General features: G+C 39.5%; 1 protein-coding gene across 1 annotated transcript in view; it reads left to right on the top strand.

Annotated features, from left to right (window-relative positions):
* Positions 1 to 17,792, top strand: part of Trip12 (thyroid hormone receptor interactor 12) — a 114,400-nt gene that overhangs the window by 15,747 nt on the left and 80,861 nt on the right. The window contains exons 3-5 of the mRNA XM_036173649.1: positions 9,687 to 9,812; positions 11,297 to 11,955; positions 12,043 to 12,102. Of these exons, the coding sequence (XP_036029542.1) occupies positions 9,687 to 9,812; positions 11,297 to 11,955; positions 12,043 to 12,102 (845 nt within the window). The remainder of the gene's footprint in view (positions 1 to 9,686; positions 9,813 to 11,296; positions 11,956 to 12,042; positions 12,103 to 17,792) is intronic.

The raw sequence follows: 17,792 nt of genomic DNA, 5'->3' as shown, positions 1-17,792 counted from the left end.
ATGACAAAGCTGGCCAATATACAGCAAGATGTTCAACTCACAGCAATCAAAAAGGCTAACTTTTGCCAACAGCATATTTTTTCTGCACTTTTAAAAAATAATTGTTAGATGGCCTTTGTCTTAATTTCAAAGATGCTTGTTAAAATTGTAGCTCTTCATGGAAGGTTATTAACTCACTGACCTTGACATACATTTTTCTTGTTTTATGTGTTGTTTTAATGTATGGGAGTCATCAAAATTAAGATCATTCCTATTTTTTGTCCTTTCCTTAAACCAAGAATAGCGTTTTCTTCTGAGTTCTCTTGTGATTTGATTTTTGTAGTGCTTAAATCATATGTGTCTTACCCTTATTTAGAAATGAGTCCAGCACAGTTTACTTGATGTTTGATATAGTTACCACAACTGTAGCTTTTTATTAACACTTTAAGCCTGGCAAGTTGGCTTAGCAAGAAAAGGTGCTTGCTGCCACGTAAGATGAGCTTACTCTTACTACTGGACTTATGGTGGAAAGATGGAACTAATCCCAAGTGTCTTGATCTCCACATTGTATCATACATGCCTACATGCACACACACAAAACATGAAAAAGTTTTAAGGAAAGATTTTTAAAAAATCAATGTTATTTAGAAGCAAATGGACTTACACTTTGGTTTACAGTTGCTTTTGTCTTTGGAATACAGTTTAGTATATAGCTGTTTGTACCCATGTATCCAGTATCCTGTCTTGCTGTTTTTTTTTCTTTGCCAATTTAAACATTTGCCTTTGTCTTTGTAATCTGATTTATCTATTTATTTATTTATTTATTTTTTTTTTGGTTTTTGGAGACAGGGTTTCTCTGTAGCTTTGGAGGCTGTCCTGGAACTCGCTTTGTAGACCAGGCTGGTCTCGAACTCACAGAGATCCACCTGCCTCTGCCTCCCGAGTGCTGGGATTACAGGCATGCACCACCACCACCTGGCTGGCTTTTCTTCTTGATTGGTCAGATTGTTGTAGTGGACAGTAATTTTGCTTGTTCTGTAATGTTAGTGTCTCTGATTTCTTTAGAACTTTGTAGGATTTAAAACTTAATATTTTTTTATTTTGTGTTATTAGAATTGAACTTAGGTTAAACACTGTACCACTGAGGGACATCCCTGGCCCTGAAGGGATAAGAGTTAGTCAAGATGGGCAGACAGAGAAAATAAGACTGTGCTTATATTAAAATTTTGACATGTTTCAACTTTTTTTATTAAAGATTTTTGTTTATTTATTATGTATACAGCATGTATGACTGCAGGCCAGAAGAGGGCACCAGATCAAATTAGGTGGTTGGGAGCCACCATGTGGTTGCTGGGAATTGAACTCAGGACCTTTGGAAGAGCAGCCAGTGCTAAGTCTTAACCTCTGAGCCATCTCTCTAGCTCCTCAACTTGTTTTATGTTAGTTTTTTTCCCCCAATTTACATTACTGTAATTAAAAAAGGTGACTTTCATTGTTCTGCTCATGTTGTCTCTAAATGATGGTTAATCTTCATTGTCAGTTTGCTAGATTAGAGTCTTCTAGGACATATGGTGGGGGACACCTTTTCCTGAGGGAAGATATCTCTCCCAAACACCCCACAAGAAGGTAGCACCATCGTGTGTGTTGGGACCTCAGACAATAAAGGGGAAATAGAAGAAAGCCAGTCCAGAGCTGACATTCTCTTTTCTCTACTTCTGTAATCTTACTCAAGTATTTGGCAAGATAAGATTTGCACAGTAGACAAGGGAGATACACCCAGTAAGAAATCTAGACTTGAACTCTCTAAGTCTTAAAATTTTATAGATTTTAAGAAGAATTTATAGAGGGTGCTGACTTAATCTTTATATTAAATGATGATTTGAATAAGAGGGCGTTAGCATAGCTTTGTGTCTGGTCTCCCTACCCCCTTTTTAAAAAAGGGTATTGTATTTCTTTTCACCAGCTGTATCAGAAGCATGAGCATGTTTTGCATATCTATACAATTGCTTCATTTAAATGTCACTATACTTCCCGTTATATGAAATAATTATTTCTTGTAAAAAATACATATATTTCTGTGTCTTGTATGTGTGTGGAAGTATATCTGAAGACAGCTTTGTGAAGTTGATTTTCACTTCCACCATGTGGGTCCTGGGTCTCAAACTCAGATTTTCAAGTTTGGTGGCAGGAGACTTTACTCACTGAGTCATCTTTCAGGCCTATTTTCCATTTTAATGTAGTTATCTATCTAGCCTTTCATCTATTGTTATCACTGCTGCTCTCAACCACATTGTTCTAAGCTGTAGCTGACTATTACTATGCATTCAATTCTTTTCCTTTGTTCTTTGGTATGCTTAACATTAAGCCTATATTAGTCTCAAGTAAACCAGGTCCTCTTTGCTTTAGAGTTTTTTAGCAAATATTATATCACTATAATATATGCCTGTAATTTAAACACTTCAGAAAGCTGAGACAGGAAGATAATGAGTTACAGGCCTGCCTGGACTATGTAGTAGTAGGAATTTTGGGGGAAATGAAAAACTCAAATTACACCTGTTTCACAGAGGATGAGAATGGAATAACTGTGGTTTTGTTTTATCAGACACCTGTCACAGCAACTCTTCTGTCCAATGGTTTCTTATTCATCTTGAATGGTTGTTACTTCTGTTAACTAAACTCCTGGTTTTAGCTGACCATTATCTAGCCTTTGGTCAAAGCTTCGAGAAAGTACAAGACTTTATGTTCATATGGACACATGAACTAAATTGTGATATATTGGTGTTATGTTTTCTTTTTTTGGTGGCAAAGATATGAAGACGTCATTGTAAAGTTGCCACCTGGCATATTGACTGCTTCATGCATGAAAATGGGCAGATAGGAAAGCAGAGTTATTAGAGAAAATGGGCAGATAGGAAAGCAGAGTTATTAGAGTCTGTGGTTCTTTTTGGTTTTTCGAGACAGGGTTTCTCTGTGAAACAGTCCTGGCTATCCTTGAACTCACTCTGTAGACCAGGCTGCCCTTGAACTCAGATCTGCCTGGCTCTGCCTCCCCAGTGTTGTGATTAAAGGCGTGTTCCACCGCTGCCTGAGTCTGTGGTTCTTGAGGTATTAACAAGTTCCACTTCCGCAGGACTTTTGATCAAATGGTGACTGCTTTCTTCTGTTCTCTCTCTCCCTCTCACTCTCTCTCTCTCTCTCTCTCATTTATTTTATTTTTACCCCCTATTTTTATTATTATTATTGTTATTATTATTATTATTATTATGTGCTCAGCCATGGGTTCCCCTGTCCTCCCCCCTCCTGCCCCTACCCTCACCTTCACCCCAACCCCTCCCCTCCATTCCCATGTCCTCCAGGACCAAGACACCCCTGGTGGATTCAGTACAGGCAGGTCCTGTCCCCTCCTTCCAGACTGAGCATTTGTCCCTGTGTAAGCCCAAGGTTCCAAACAGCCAGCTCATGCACTAAGGACAGGTCTGGTTCCCACAGCCTGGGTGCCTCCCCAACAGATCAAGCTATTCAATTGTCTCACTTATCCAGAGGGCCTGATCTAGCTGGGGGCTCCACAGCCTTTGGTTCATAATTCATGTGCTTCCATTCAATTGGCTATTTGTCCCTGTGCTTTTTGCAATCTTGGATTCAACAATTCATGCTCTTGCAGACCCTCCTCTTTCTCGACAGTTGGACACCTGGAACTCCACCTGGGGCCTGGCTGAGGAGAGTTCCAAGACGACTGTTAGGGTGTTTAGTCATCTAATCACCAGGCTAGGTCAGATCAGGCTTTCTTTCAACCATTGCCAGCAGTCTACAGAGGATATATCATTGTGGATTTCTGGGGACCTCTCGGATTTATTTATTTATTATGTATACAGAATAGGGCACAAGATCTCATTACTGATGGTTGTGAGCCACCATGTGGTTGCTGGGAATTGAACTCAGGACCTCTGGAAGAGTAGTCAGTGCTCTTAACCTCTGAGCCATCTCTCCAGCCCTCTTTTGTTCTCTTTATTTCTTCTACTTGTGAAATAAAACCCATCAGTATAGTATGGTATTTTGATATTCCAGCATTATTGTCTTCTAAATTTTACATTGCTTTTTGTTCTTTTTCTAAAAGATATTCTCTCTCTCTCTCTCTCTCTCTCTCTCTCTCTCTGTGTGTGTGTGTGTGTGTGTGTGTGTGTGTGTGTGTGTGTGTGTGTGTGTCTGTCTGTCTGTCTGTCTGTCTGCCTGCCTCGCCTTGAGTGTATCCAGTAAGGGCAGACGTGTCAGATCCCTTGGTGCTAGAAATATCTGTTGTTTGCAATCTGGCACTTGTAGATACTAGAAAGGAGCAAGTCTTTTGATAGCTGAGTCACCTCTCCAGCCACATCACTCTTTTTTTCTCAATCAGATTGAAGATAGGACTTCATCTTGTTTGGGAGGAAGGGAATTTTATGAGGACATCTCAGTGCTTTTTTTATTGTAGCCCATATTGTTCCTGGCTTGAGCAACTTTTAAAAGCAATTATGCTGGGCTGGAGAGATGGCTCAGAGGTTAAAAGCACTGGCTACTTCAGTTCCCCGCAACCACAAAACCTTTGTTGCTTCATTTGCATTTATGGAAATTTGCAACTTGTATAAAATCAATAAAATAATAAGAAATTAAAATTATATTTTCTATTTATCTCATGCCACATTTTCAGGGTGTTTTCATTTTTTTCCTTTATTCCTTTTTATTATGTGTTCATGTATCTACTAGTGAGACTATTTGCAGCAATACTGATCAGGGAACAGCTCTTTGTTTTTGTTTTTTTGTTTTTAGTTTTGCAGTGCTGTGGATTGAAACTGTGGCCTTCATATGCTTGGCAAGCACTTCATTGCTGACCACACTCAGCCCCATGACACTGATTTCTGTATTGTGTGCTAACTTCTAGCCTATACCTATAAGATGACAATAACATCACTATTACACAATGTATATCTCTAGAGGCAGTATCACTGCTGTTAAGAAAGCATTTCTTTGTTTGCTTGCTTATTTATTTACTCATTCATTCATTGTTTGAGCTGTGCACACATTTGCCTGTGTGTTGTGTGCTTGTCTGCCTGTCTGCATCCTTCTCTGTGCATGCTTTCTTGCTTGCATAGCGTTGTACCAGGTATCCATACTGGATGTCTTTTGATCTCCACCTTGCTTTTTTTTGTTTTTTTTGTTTTGTTTTTTTTTTTATTTTTTGAGACAAAGTCCTAGCTGTCCCGGAATTCACTTTGTGGATCAGGCTGGCCTCAAACTCAGAGATCTGCCTGCCTCTGCCTTCTGTGTGTTAGGATTAAAGGTGTAAGCCACCACTGCCCCATCTTCACCTTGTTTTGGAGGTAGATTTCTCACCAATAGTAGCAGCTACCAAATTTTGTTAATCTAGCTCACCAGTGAGTTCCAGGGATCTGCCTGTTTCTATCTAACCAGCACTGAGACTATGCATTACTGCTGGGCCAGCTTTGCATGTGGTTGCTCAGAATCTGAGTTCAGGTCTCCATCCTTTTACAAGAGGCACATTTCTATGGAGCAATCTTCTCAATCTATTCCTCTCCTTCTAACCATATTTTTTCAAAAACATTATTTATTACGTATACAGTATTCTGTCTGCATGTATACCTGCAGGTCAGAAGAGGGTACCGGATCTCATTACAGATGGTTGTGAGCCACCATGTGGTTGTTGGAATTGAACTCAGGACCTTAAAAGCAGTCAGTACTTAACTGCTGAACCATTTCCAGCCTTCTAATCATATTTTTTGAGACAGGACCTTCCTTATATAGTAAAATTGGCTTCAAAATCACTATGTAGTTGAAATTGTCCTTGAAATCCTTATGATATGTTTCAAATAAAAAACTTAATTTTGTATTAGTAAAAGGTACATGTTCCTGCTTTTCCCAGGGCCTTGCTAGGCAACTCTTAGGCTTGGTTGTTTTTTTTTTTTTTTTTTTTTTTTTTTTTTTTTTTTTTTTTTTTTGTTTTTGTGTGTGGTGTGTGTGTGTGTGTGTGTGTGTGTGTGTGTGTGTGTGTGTTTGTGCCTCTGCCTCAGGTGCTGAGGCATCCACCAGTATGCTGGGCTTTATAGTTTTTTATTTGTCTTTTTATTTTTCCCTAGCTATATACTTAATATTGGTGTCAGTATAATGTGGAAGTACTATTGATTAATAGGCACTTTTCTGAACATTACTACATAAAGTCAAGTGGTGAAAGTTGATTAAAGAGAGAAAAAAGAATTGGTAATATGTGGACAGAAAATTCGTTCCAAGGACCACTGAACTTTACACAGTCACTACTATATGAAGCTCGAAGGAATATGCCCGTCTTTACAAGTAGCTCAAAAGGGAAGACACTACTTGATTTGATGGTTATAGTCCTTTCTATGTTGTTGTGGTGCTAGGGAGCAAACCCAAGCTTGAATTACTTGACCACTAAGTTATGCCCCAGTCCTATAAAGCTGAAAATATTGACTTGTCCTTTAAACAAAGAAGAGCTATTGGCCTCTTTTTAAAACAGATAGTGAAAATGACTCGTGTTTCCATGGAATTGTACAGTGATTTAACATGCATGTGTTCAGGTTTGATGACAACTTTGCAGAGGTTTTCTCCTTCACCCATGTTGGTCCTGGAACTAGAACTTAAGTTGTCATACTTAGTGGCAAGTGCCTTTACCTGCTGAGCTGGCTTGTTAGCGTTGTACAGCAGTTTTTAAAAACAAGAGTCATTTCTCAACGAGAATAGCAGTAGCTAAATGATTCTGGAAGGATCACACTGTATTGTTAGTTAGTCTAAGCAAGTTTTATTAATTTTGGTTCTTTTTTGGGGGGGGGGTGCTCAGGAGGGGTGTTGTGAAAGACAGGGTTTCTCTGTATAGCCTTGGCTATCCTGGAACTGGTTCTATAGACCAGGCTAGCATTTAACTCACAGAGATCCACCTGCCTCTGCCTACCAGTGCTGGGGTTAAAGGCTAGTACCACTGCTCAGCTGAATTTTGTTTTTTTTGATCTGATAGAATAGAATTGACTTTTTTGTGAAATGATACTAAGAATTTATATGCTGTTTTCTAGTTCATCAAAGGTCTTAGTAAGGTCATGATAAATGCATTCTAAGTTTAGCACTGCTAACAAAATTTTAATGGGCTTTAAATCAAACCAAAGAATAATTTTGTTTTGAAAGAATAGTTTCTACTTTATAGTGGATAAATTTTTGATGGTAAAGAATTAGTGTGTTTATAGTTTTCTTGTGATTTATTGGGGATATGTAACCATTTTACTTACTTATATTTAGTGTATTTAATTTGTGGTATATGTGTTAGTATATAGTGTATAGAAGCTAATGCATGCACTTGTGGAAGCCACAGGTTGATACTGGTTTTTCAAGACAGATTTTCTTTTTCTTTTTTTCTTTTTATTAAAATAATTTTTTAAATATACCAGCCACAGATCCCCTCTCAACCCTCTTCCCAATATCATATAATCCCCCCCCCCCCATATGCCTGCCTCTACCTCCCTGGTACTAGTGATAAAGGTGTGTACCACCACACACAGCTTAATTATTATTTCTCAAAAAAGATGTTTAACTTTGTATGAATATTTCATGATTTTTTTTAAAAAAAATTTATTTATTATGTATCCAGTGTTCTTTCTGCACATATCTCTGCAGGCCAGAAGAGGGCACCAGATCTCATTACAGATGGCTGTGAGCCACCATGTGGTTGCTGGGAATTGAACTCAGGACCTCTGGAAGAGCATCCAGGGCTCTTAACCTGAGCCATCTCTCCAGCCCCATGATTTTTTTTTTTTCTTTTTGAATGCCGAATGCCATTTTTTGAAGGAGGGAGGAGGTCTTAAATACAGCCTTACAGCACAATGGGAGAACCCCAGAGGGCAGAAGTTTCCTACTGATGTTTACAATCTTGCATCTAAGCTGTTAATGCCCAATATTGCAGGATACACAGACAAGGAACTTCCCTTAAGCATTCAGGAGGGTGGAACCAGGCAGGGAATTAGCGTATGGAGGATATCAAGGTCAAGGTCAGCAAGCAAGGCAACAGTTGCCCCAAATGGGTGCCAGGGGACTCAGAGGCTGGCAGATCTGAGTTCGAGGCCAGCCTGGTCTACTGAGAGAATTCATGATTTTTAAATCAAAACTTTTGAGGATACTCAGCAGTGGATCACTTGTCTAGCATGTGCAAGTCCCTGAGTTCAGTCTCCAGTACAAATATAACAAAGTACAGGAAATATGAAAATATCTGGATGATATATTGTATCAGTATTCTATTGCTATTAAATCTTTTTTCCTGAAAAAAAAAAAAAGTTATACTTTGTAAGTAACAATTTGCAAAGTTAGGACCAAACCAAGGACCTCCTACTACATAGTCAACCTAAGTTTTAAACCAAGTTCTACTCCCTGTCAAGTTACTTTTAGAAAAGTAACTGTCTCGAGTATTAGTAACACTGTGCTCTCATTTCTTATTAGCATATACTTTTATGAAGAACATGAGTGCTAATTGTTTTTATTAAGATGAGTGTTTTGATAGATGTTTATCTGCCTTTTTATTGCGTATGTAAATATCTTGTGAAGTTACACAAAAGACCTAACAGTTGACACATTTTCTTTAAACTTCCTTTTAGAATAATGATGGTATTGATACTAAAATTTGTTGTAAATAAACAAAATAGAGATATATCACTGGAGTCTTTTGAGAATGAACTAATATTTTGTGGTAATTGTTACTATCTCCAGGATGTAGGTGACATTTGCACACATGTGTACTTCCTATTAATACTGTCTTGATTTTATGATGTTTTATTAGCTATTTGATGCCCACATTGACTTTTCTATGCACAACCAGGTTGAAAATGGCTTTACCCATTTCTGTATTTAAGTACAAATTGGAACCATTTTGTGAATCACAATTGCCTTTTTTTTTTTTTTTTTTAAAACAAAGTCCCCCCTCCCCCAACTTCTACCTCTACCCTCTGTGCTTGAGATTGAAACCAAGATCTTGTACATGATAGCTAGGTACATATTTTACCACTGGTCTGCATACCCAGCAGTTAATAAACTTTTAAAAGCCATAGTCACATTGCCTTTTTTAAAAATAAGTTTAAAAACTGCACATTTATCAGATACTATGTAATAATATGTTTTGATATGTCACATTATATAATAATGTTAAACATATCAAATTAAATATACCTGTGTTATTTATCAATTCCTTTCTCTTTAAAACATCCAGAGTTCAGTTTTTGGAAATTATAGTATATTGTCAACCTACTGTCCATTAGCATACACTGTGAAATTCAAGTTAGTGTATTTGCTGTGTGTGTGTGTGTGTGTGTGTGTGTGTGTGTGTGTGTGAGAGAGAGAGACAGAGACAGAGACAGAGACAGAGAGAGAGAGACAGAGACAGACAGAGAGAGAAAATATGAATTTCTGTAATGAAATCTGAAAAGCTAACTTAAGAAAACATTGCATTTTGGTAACTGATACCTTGGAATCTTAATCTTTGGGTATATAGCTGGTTTGTTTAAGACAAAATTACTTTTCTCAGATTATTTGATAGGTTCAAAATTTAAAGAATATTTGGAAGAAATGCAGGTCAACTATGGAGACTTTAATGTTAAAAGATTCACTTTTGATATTGTATTTGCATCTCAGTATCCTGATAGATTTCTGTTTTGATTTTCTGCTGACAGGTCACATTTAGGGCAGGCAAAACATAAGGGATATATCCCTCCTGAGAGTAGAAAATCTAATTTTAAGGCACCCAAAGTGCAATCTAATACTACTACTGAGCTGTCAAGGGGACACCTTTCTAAAAGGTAAATTTTCACATTGCTTGTACAATTTCCAGGGAGACTTAAATGGTATTTGAATTATTGCATAATATTAAAGCCTACAATATTATCTCAAATGTTACTACACAAGTTTTCTTTTTTTCTCTTGAGTGTATATTTTATTCCCTTTCTGGTGTTATCATTGATACATACCTTAGGCAATGAAATTTTTACTTGTGTGGGAGTGATGAGGTTCCTCATTTGTTTAACTAACCATGGTAGGCATTTAAAAAATCCTGTGTATGTTGTGTATCTGTGTGGGTATGTATACATGATTGCCAATGCCCACAGGAGCCAGAAGAGGGCATTGGATTCCCTGGAGTTGGAGTTACAGCTAGTTGTGAGTCACCTGGTCTGGGTGTTGGGAACTGAACTCAAGTCCTGTGGAAGTGTAGCAAATGCTCTCACTTGCTTATGCCCCGTTGTCGGCATTGGAAAATGTCATTTAACATTTTCTTTAATGCTGATTGTCAGAGCCTGTTTAAGTCAGTATTATTTTTGTTAGTCCAAGTCAATATTCTTTTTTAAAGAATTTATATATGTGGGTGCTAGAAGAGGCCAGAAGAAGGCTTTGGATCCCCTAGAACTGGAGTTACTGGTTGTGTGAGCCATCATGTGGGTGCTGGGAACTGAACACTGGACCTCTGCAGAAACAGCAAGTGCTCTTCAACAAGCCATCTCTCGATGTTCCATTGTTAGGAGGCTTTGCAAAGGGGTGTTACTACTGTGAAGATTCTTTGTTTGGTAAGGTGGGCTTACAGATTGGAACTTCAGTACTCTAATTTAGTGGTTACGAACCACTGAGCATTCTCTTTCTTAAAACAATAAATAAACTCTAGGTTAGGAGTGTTAATGTCAGTGATTGAACCAAAGAGTACTCTTACTTTGAACTGGGAATGGTGGGAACAAGCCAATAATTTCAAGCACATGGGAATAGAGACAGGACTGGTTTTCAAAGACAGTCTTAGCTGAGACTCTTCTTAGTTATAGACCATTCTGGGCTATGGGATAGATAATACCCTCTTCCCTCCCCACCTCTATAAGAAGTATGCTTATTTTCCAACAAAATACACTCAAGAATCACAGCCTTTCCCTTCCACTTTGAACTATTTGAAGATGTTAGTATTGGGCTTCACAGGAATTGTCCTACCCCCTTTTCTCCTCTAGGTACTTAGTCCAGAGATTTTTATTTGTTTGTTTTTCGAGGAAGGGTTTCGCTCTGTGTAGCTTTGGAGCCTGTCCTGGAACTCATCTGTAGACCAGCCTGGACTGGAAGTCACAGAGATTCACCTGCCTCTGCCTCCTGAGTGCTGGGATTAAAGGCGTGCGCCACCACTGCCCGGTTTAGTCCAGGGATTTAGGGGTGTGGGAAACTGGTTTAGTCCAGAGATTTAGGGGAGTTGGGACTCATGACAGCTGGTTTACTCATGACAGGCTACTGCTAACTCTTTTCTTATCTAACCTCATAGAAGCTGCAGTTCATCATCTGCTGTCATAGTTCCACAACCAGAGGATCCAGACAGAGCCAATACTTCGGAAAGGCAGAAAACGGGGCAGGTGCCTAAGAAAGACAATTCTCGAGGAGTGAAACGCAGTGCTAGTCCAGACTACAACAGGACCAATTCTCCTGGCTCTGCAAAAAAGCCCAGAGGAATTCAGCACATTGAGTCTCTCTCAGAAACCAATAAGCCACATAGTAAGTCAAAGAAGAGACATTTAGATCAGGAGCAACAACTGAAATCTGCACAATTGCCGTCAACAAGCAAGGCTCACACCAGAAAGAGTGTGGCTGCTGGTAGTTCACGGAGTCAGAAAAGAAAGAGGACAGAGAGTTCTTGTGTAAAGAGTGGTTCTGGGTCTGAATCAACTGGTGCCGAAGAGAGATCTGCAAAACCCACCAAGCTGGCTTCAAAATCAGCCACCTCAGCCAAAGCTGGGTGTAGCACCATCACCGATTCTTCTTCTGCTGCCTCTACTTCCTCCTCCTCATCTTCGGCTGTAGCATCAGCCTCTTCTACTGTACCACCAGGTGCCAGGGTGAAACAAGGAAAAGACCAGAACAAGGCCAGGCGTTCCCGTTCAGCATCCAGCCCCAGTCCCAGAAGAAGTAGCAGGGAGAAGGAACAGAGTAAAACTGGTGGCTCTTCAAAATTTGAGTGGGCTGCTCGTTTCAGCCCTAAAGTTAGCCTACCTAAGACAAAACTGTCTCTTCCAGGGTCTTCTAAGTCAGAGACATCAAAGCCTGGACCTTCTGGATTGCAGGCCAAATTAGCAAGTAAGTTGGTGGGTCAGGAGTAATGATTATGCATTCAAGTTTGTTTCATTACCATATGGTAATGCATGTCAATTGAAATACAAGTTAATTTTGCAGAGACAGACAAGGAATGTCTTATTACTGCTAAGTAGTGTTTTTTCAGTATCTAGATGTTTGTCTTTACAGCATTTGCTGATCAGTCGTTTCTTAATGTCAGCATGGGGGAAATGTTGGTGTTCTATACTAGCTTTAAGAAGTGCAGTATTTTGTCTTTTTTTTTTTTTATTCTTTAATCTTTTATTTTTATGTGGAAGGGTGTTCTGCCTACATGTGTGTCGGTGTACCACAGTGCTCTTGGGGGCCAGAAATGGCTGTTGAATCTCCCATGACTGCAGTTACAGATGGCTGTGAGCTGCCATGTGGGTGCTGGGATTTGAACTCAGATCCTCTGGATGAGCAGCCAGTACTCTTAGCCAGTGAGCCATCTCTCCAGCCCCGTATTTTGACTTTTTAAGGTGTTTTTAAAAGATGATTGTGTCTTACATTCCACATACTGCTGGGTACTTAAGTTAATGGAAAGAATATCGTTCTCTTGAAGTTTGTAGGAGAGTAGAACAATATTCCAAGCAAAGAAACAGATGGAAAAGCATAGTGCTGTCTGTTTCCTTTTTGAACTAGCCTTGGTGGTGGATGGATGGACGGACACAAGCGGGCGCGCGTGCGCGCGCACACACACACACACACACACACACACACACACACACACTCTGGGGTGAACAGATGATACTTACTTTTTAACTGCTGATTATGGTGATACAGATGCTGTTCTTCCTTGTTCTGTTGTAAGAAAAAAAGGACAAAGAAACTAAGGGAACACTAAGCCACATTCCCTTTTGGGGGTTTAGGGGGAGGGCCTAGCGTTTCTCTGTGTAGCGTTTCTCTGGCTGTCCTGGAACTTTCTCTGTAGACCAGGCTGGTCTACAAAACTCAAACTCAAAGAGATGCTTTTCTCTGTCTCCAGAGTGGTTAGATTAAAGGTTTGGCCCACCACCACCTGGCCTTTTTTACATATAAAACAGCTTTATTTTTTCTGTTCTTTCTTTCTGTTCTTAAATTCTTTTTTTTTTTTTTTTTTTAAGATTTATTTATTACTATGTACACAGAAGAGGGTGCTCATTACAGATGGTTGTGAGCCACCATGTAGGTGCTAGAAATTGAACTCAGGACCTCTGGGAGAACAGTCGGTGCTCTTAACCTCTGAGCCATCTCTCCAGCCCCCTGTTTTTAAATTCTTGACAGAGTCTTAGCATGTTGTTCAAACTAGCTTCAAGCCCTGTGATCTTCATACTTTAGCCTGGGATTGCAGGCATATAGCACAGTACTTTGGACGTCAGGGAGTTGTTGTTGTTGTTGTTGTTGTTGTTGTTTTTGAGTCCTCTTACAAGACTGGCTAGATAGAGCTCTTGTCTTCCTTGGTTATTGAAAGCCTTTGAGTGGTTGCTGCTAACATTTAAAAAAAAAATTGTTTTTGTTTCTTTGTTTGTGGGTACACATGTCATGGTGTATATATGTGGAGGTCAAAAGACAATGCTTTTCTGCTTCCACCCTATGGGTCCTGGAGATCAAATTCAGGTCCTCACTCAGTGGCAAGCACCTTTACAGGCTGAGCCATCTCATTAGCATTCTTATTCAACAACTTCAGCTAAGACTGAGTTGGCGGACTCTGATTAGCACTAAATCTACAGCTATGCACACACACACATACCTGGGCATGTGCTATGCGTGCTTGTGGGGGCCACAGGACAACTTGGTTCTCTCCTACTTTAGATTCTGGTGTCTTTAAGTTTGGTAGTGAGCAAGCTCCTTACTTGTTTAACCATAACATTTTTTGTTTATGTGCATCATATGATTATTAGAAAAGTTTAGTAGCTTGAAGTCAAAAGGAAATGAAAGACCTGCTTAAAAAGTTTGACATTCCATCCTGCCCAGGTTTTCTTGACATTTGGAAATATTGATATCAACTCTTATCCCCTCTTCTCACTTGAAGTGAAGTAATTGCATATGGCTTTCTTTGTGGGTCTCTGTTAGATAGCTGTGTAATTTTCATAGCCCATCAATTGGATTCTGTTTACCATAATCACAGTGCCTAAGATTCATATTCTCCTTTCCTTTTTTTAAAAAAACTCGCTATTTTTCAAGACTCAAGTCTTTTTTTTTTTTAAAATATTCATTTATTTATTATGCATGCAATATTCTTCCAGCATCCCTGCAGGGCAGAAGAGGGCACCAGATCTCATTACTGATGGTTGTGAGCCACCATGTGGTTGCTGGGAATTAAACTCAGGACCCCTGGATGAACAGCCGTGCTCTTTAACTTCTGAGCCAGCCCTCCAGCCCCCTTTCCTCTTCTTAATACTTCACTCAAGTTATTCATCTCATTTGGTTCTTACTTAAAGTAGTTCCATGGCCAGGTGATGGCACATAGTAAACACTACAGGGCTCTTCTCAAATGTCAGCTTGCTTTCTTCATTTCTTTTAAGACAAGATCTCTTTATGCAAGTAAGGTTGAACTATAGCTCACTTTATAGTCCAAATTTGAACTTGTGATCCTCCTTGCCTGAGCCTCTCAAGTGCAGAGATTACAGACATGCACCACTATGCCTGTTAAGCTTTCTATTCTTACAACATGCCTGCATTCATGTCTGTTTACCATGCACATGTGTGGTTCCCTTATAGACAAGAGATATCAGATTTTCTGGAACTGGAGTTAAAGTTGTGAGCTGCCATTTGGTTACTGGGACTGGAACTAGGGTAGTGTGGAAGAACAACCACTGCTCTTAAATTATTAGCCATTTCTCAACCCTCCCAGCCAACCCACTTAAAGAAATCTAGGGCCTGATATGGTGGTGCACACCTTCAATCCCAGCAGTCTGGAGGCAGAGACAGAAGCATGCAGATCTTTGTGAGTTTGAGGACCACATATTCAACTTCTTTTTCCCAATTATTTTCCTAGCTTAAATGTTGTATGCTGTGTGTGTGTGTGTGTGTGTGTGTGTGTGTGTGTATTGTGTGTGTGTACTCTAAGTAAATTTCATTAGGGCTGCTTACAGAATCATAGCGTGAAGGATGATTTCTAGGACATTTAGCCAACAGCTTATGCAGTTTAAGAAAATGTTTTTCCCTTTATCATCAATTTCTTTAAATATGTATAACTCTTCAGGGAGGAGTGGGGTCTATGAGCCTTTCCTCTTTCTAGGACAGATTTTGATGAGCAGCTCTTGTGAAGGTAGTCACAGCTATTGCTGTTTGTTCAAGATTACAACAACATGTCATATCTGGAGGTAGCATTCCACCCCTTTTCCTTCTTGTCTCTGGACAAAAAGTTTTTTTGTTTTGTTTTGTTTTTTTAATAAAATTACCTTTATTTGAGTGTGTGAGGATGACGGTACACAGGTACCATTTAGTGTCTGTTGAAGTTAAACAGACAACTTGTGTGAGTCAGTTGGTTTCCTGTCAGTTTCAGGAATCAAACAGGCTGAACAGCACTGTCTTTACCTTTGACCTGTTGAGTCATTTCTCAGTCGTGTGTGTGTGTGTGTGTGTGTGTGTGTGTGTGTGTGTGTGTGTGTGTGTGTTGAAAGAACGAGAATAGGAAGTGGTATGCTTATGGCACCTATGTGGAGGGCAGCGTTAGTCAGTTCTTACCTTCCACTTTGGATTCTAGGGATTAAACCCCCTCTGGTGTTTGGTGAGAGACGGGCCATTTCTCCTGCCCCAAACTATTAAGTCTTACACCCTCTGCAGTGTCCCTTGCCCTTTGTAGGGCATTATACAGATGTCCCTTAAAGCATTCAGCACTCTTTCTTTCTTAGTACTTTAATTGAGTCTATGCCGTTACCACTGAACAGTGCAAAGATGCTTATCTCACCGAATAGAAGCACTAATCTCTGAGCATAGCTATTTAGAAGGGAATATGTTGAGCATACCATGTCTGTGAGTAAAAAAGCAGCAACAGGGGTTAGGGATTTATCTCAGTGGTAGAGGGCTTCAAGGCCCTGGGTTTGGTCCTCAGCTCCAGGTTTGAAAAAAACAAAGCAACAACAGCTTTCCCACTAGAGCTTATACTACCCCTCACAAACCTGTAATACCATAGATTGACAGTAACAAATATGAATTCTCTCCTGTGCAATGATCATCAAATCTGGTCAGAAAGCAGTTGGTTGCCTTATTTTATAGACTTGCCATTTTTGTGCCGTTATTTTGTCAACTGGCTCATCTTGACATAAGATCCACACCTGAGTGACAGCTCTTCCAATAATCTTGAATACTTACTTACCACTAGCACTATGAGGGCTAGTCAGTAAAGAGGAATTTTCAAGTTCAGTGCCAGCTTGATTTTTTTCTGTATTCTGTCACCCAGGTGTATGGCAACTTCAGCAATAGGGTTTTATCAGCTGTTTCTTGAATTGTCTATATTGTTTGGGAAGTTTCATAGGACTTCTTGACCATTGTGTAGGGAGATAACCCAGACTCTTTTTTAAAGGATTTTCCTAGAAACATCATTGAAAAAACACCAAGAGTTCTGTCGGTTCCTTGGAACATGAGCAAACGAGCTATTGTATTAAACATGCTTACGTGATCAGAAACTTGATGTAGTGTTCTCAGACTACGTATAAAGACATAATGACACTCTCTCAGTCAGCACATTGCTTTCCCAGTCTCACTGCTACTACTACCCTTTTTCTAATTTCTTTTTCTTTTCTTTTTCGTTTTTTGAGACAGGGTTTCTCTGTGTAATAATCCTGGCTGTCCTGGAACTCTGTGCACCAGGCTGGCGTAGAACTCACAGAGATCATCTGCCTCTGCCTCCCTAGTGCTGGGATTAAAGGCTTGAGCCACATTGCCCCACTGCCCCCCCCCCCTTTAAATAAATGGAAAACAGTTTGAAAACAAAATCGTAGCCAATATTTACTGTGCCGGTGCTTGTCTTGGGTCGTCTCATTTGTCCATCAGTTTTCTGTGACCAGTATTCTCAGCCTACAGGTAGAAAGAACATGGAGTCATTGGTCTTGTTTCTGTTCAGGGTCATAAAACAAAGAAGGCATAGTGCTGAGATTCAAACCCAGGCCATTCTGAAATTGATCTTGAAGTGAAATGCATAGCAGTGGGCAGAATGTGAGAAGGGCATCTGTTACTGTTTTGAAATAGTAATGTTTTGGGGATAAAGTCCATAATAGAGATCAACAATCTTGTTTGTCAATTTTTTTTTGTGAAATGGGTATAATACTTGAAAAGTAAGTGTGTATCTGTAGAGACTTATTTAACATAGTCACTATCATGTGACTATCACAGAATGTAGTAAGCATAGAACTGAAGGTGTCTAATTTCAGCAGCAAACACAGAGAGTTTGGCCATAGTTCAAGTCTGTTTCTACACTGGGTACATTCAGATGTGAGTTTCTGTTACTCATGCCAGTTTTGTGACTAACAAAACATTATAGTTAGGGCCAAAGTCCCCTTTAATCTTAATTCCCAGAAATTCACATTGTCAAATGTGAATGAATATGAAATGAATTTCATAAAGTTAAAGCAAACAATATGGCAGGTTATATATTAAGAATCCTAGTCAAATATTTAGTGGGGTCTTATATTTCTGTGCTTGGCATTGGACCTAGGACCTTGTACCTGCCAGGCAAGTGTTCTAAAACTGTG

The sequence above is a fragment of the Onychomys torridus genome, chromosome 23 (genome assembly GCF_903995425.1).
Source record: "Onychomys torridus chromosome 23, mOncTor1.1, whole genome shotgun sequence".
NCBI classification, from domain to species: Eukaryota; Metazoa; Chordata; class Mammalia; order Rodentia; family Cricetidae; genus Onychomys; species Onychomys torridus.
This window is presented reverse-complemented; position numbering and strand designations above follow the sequence as displayed.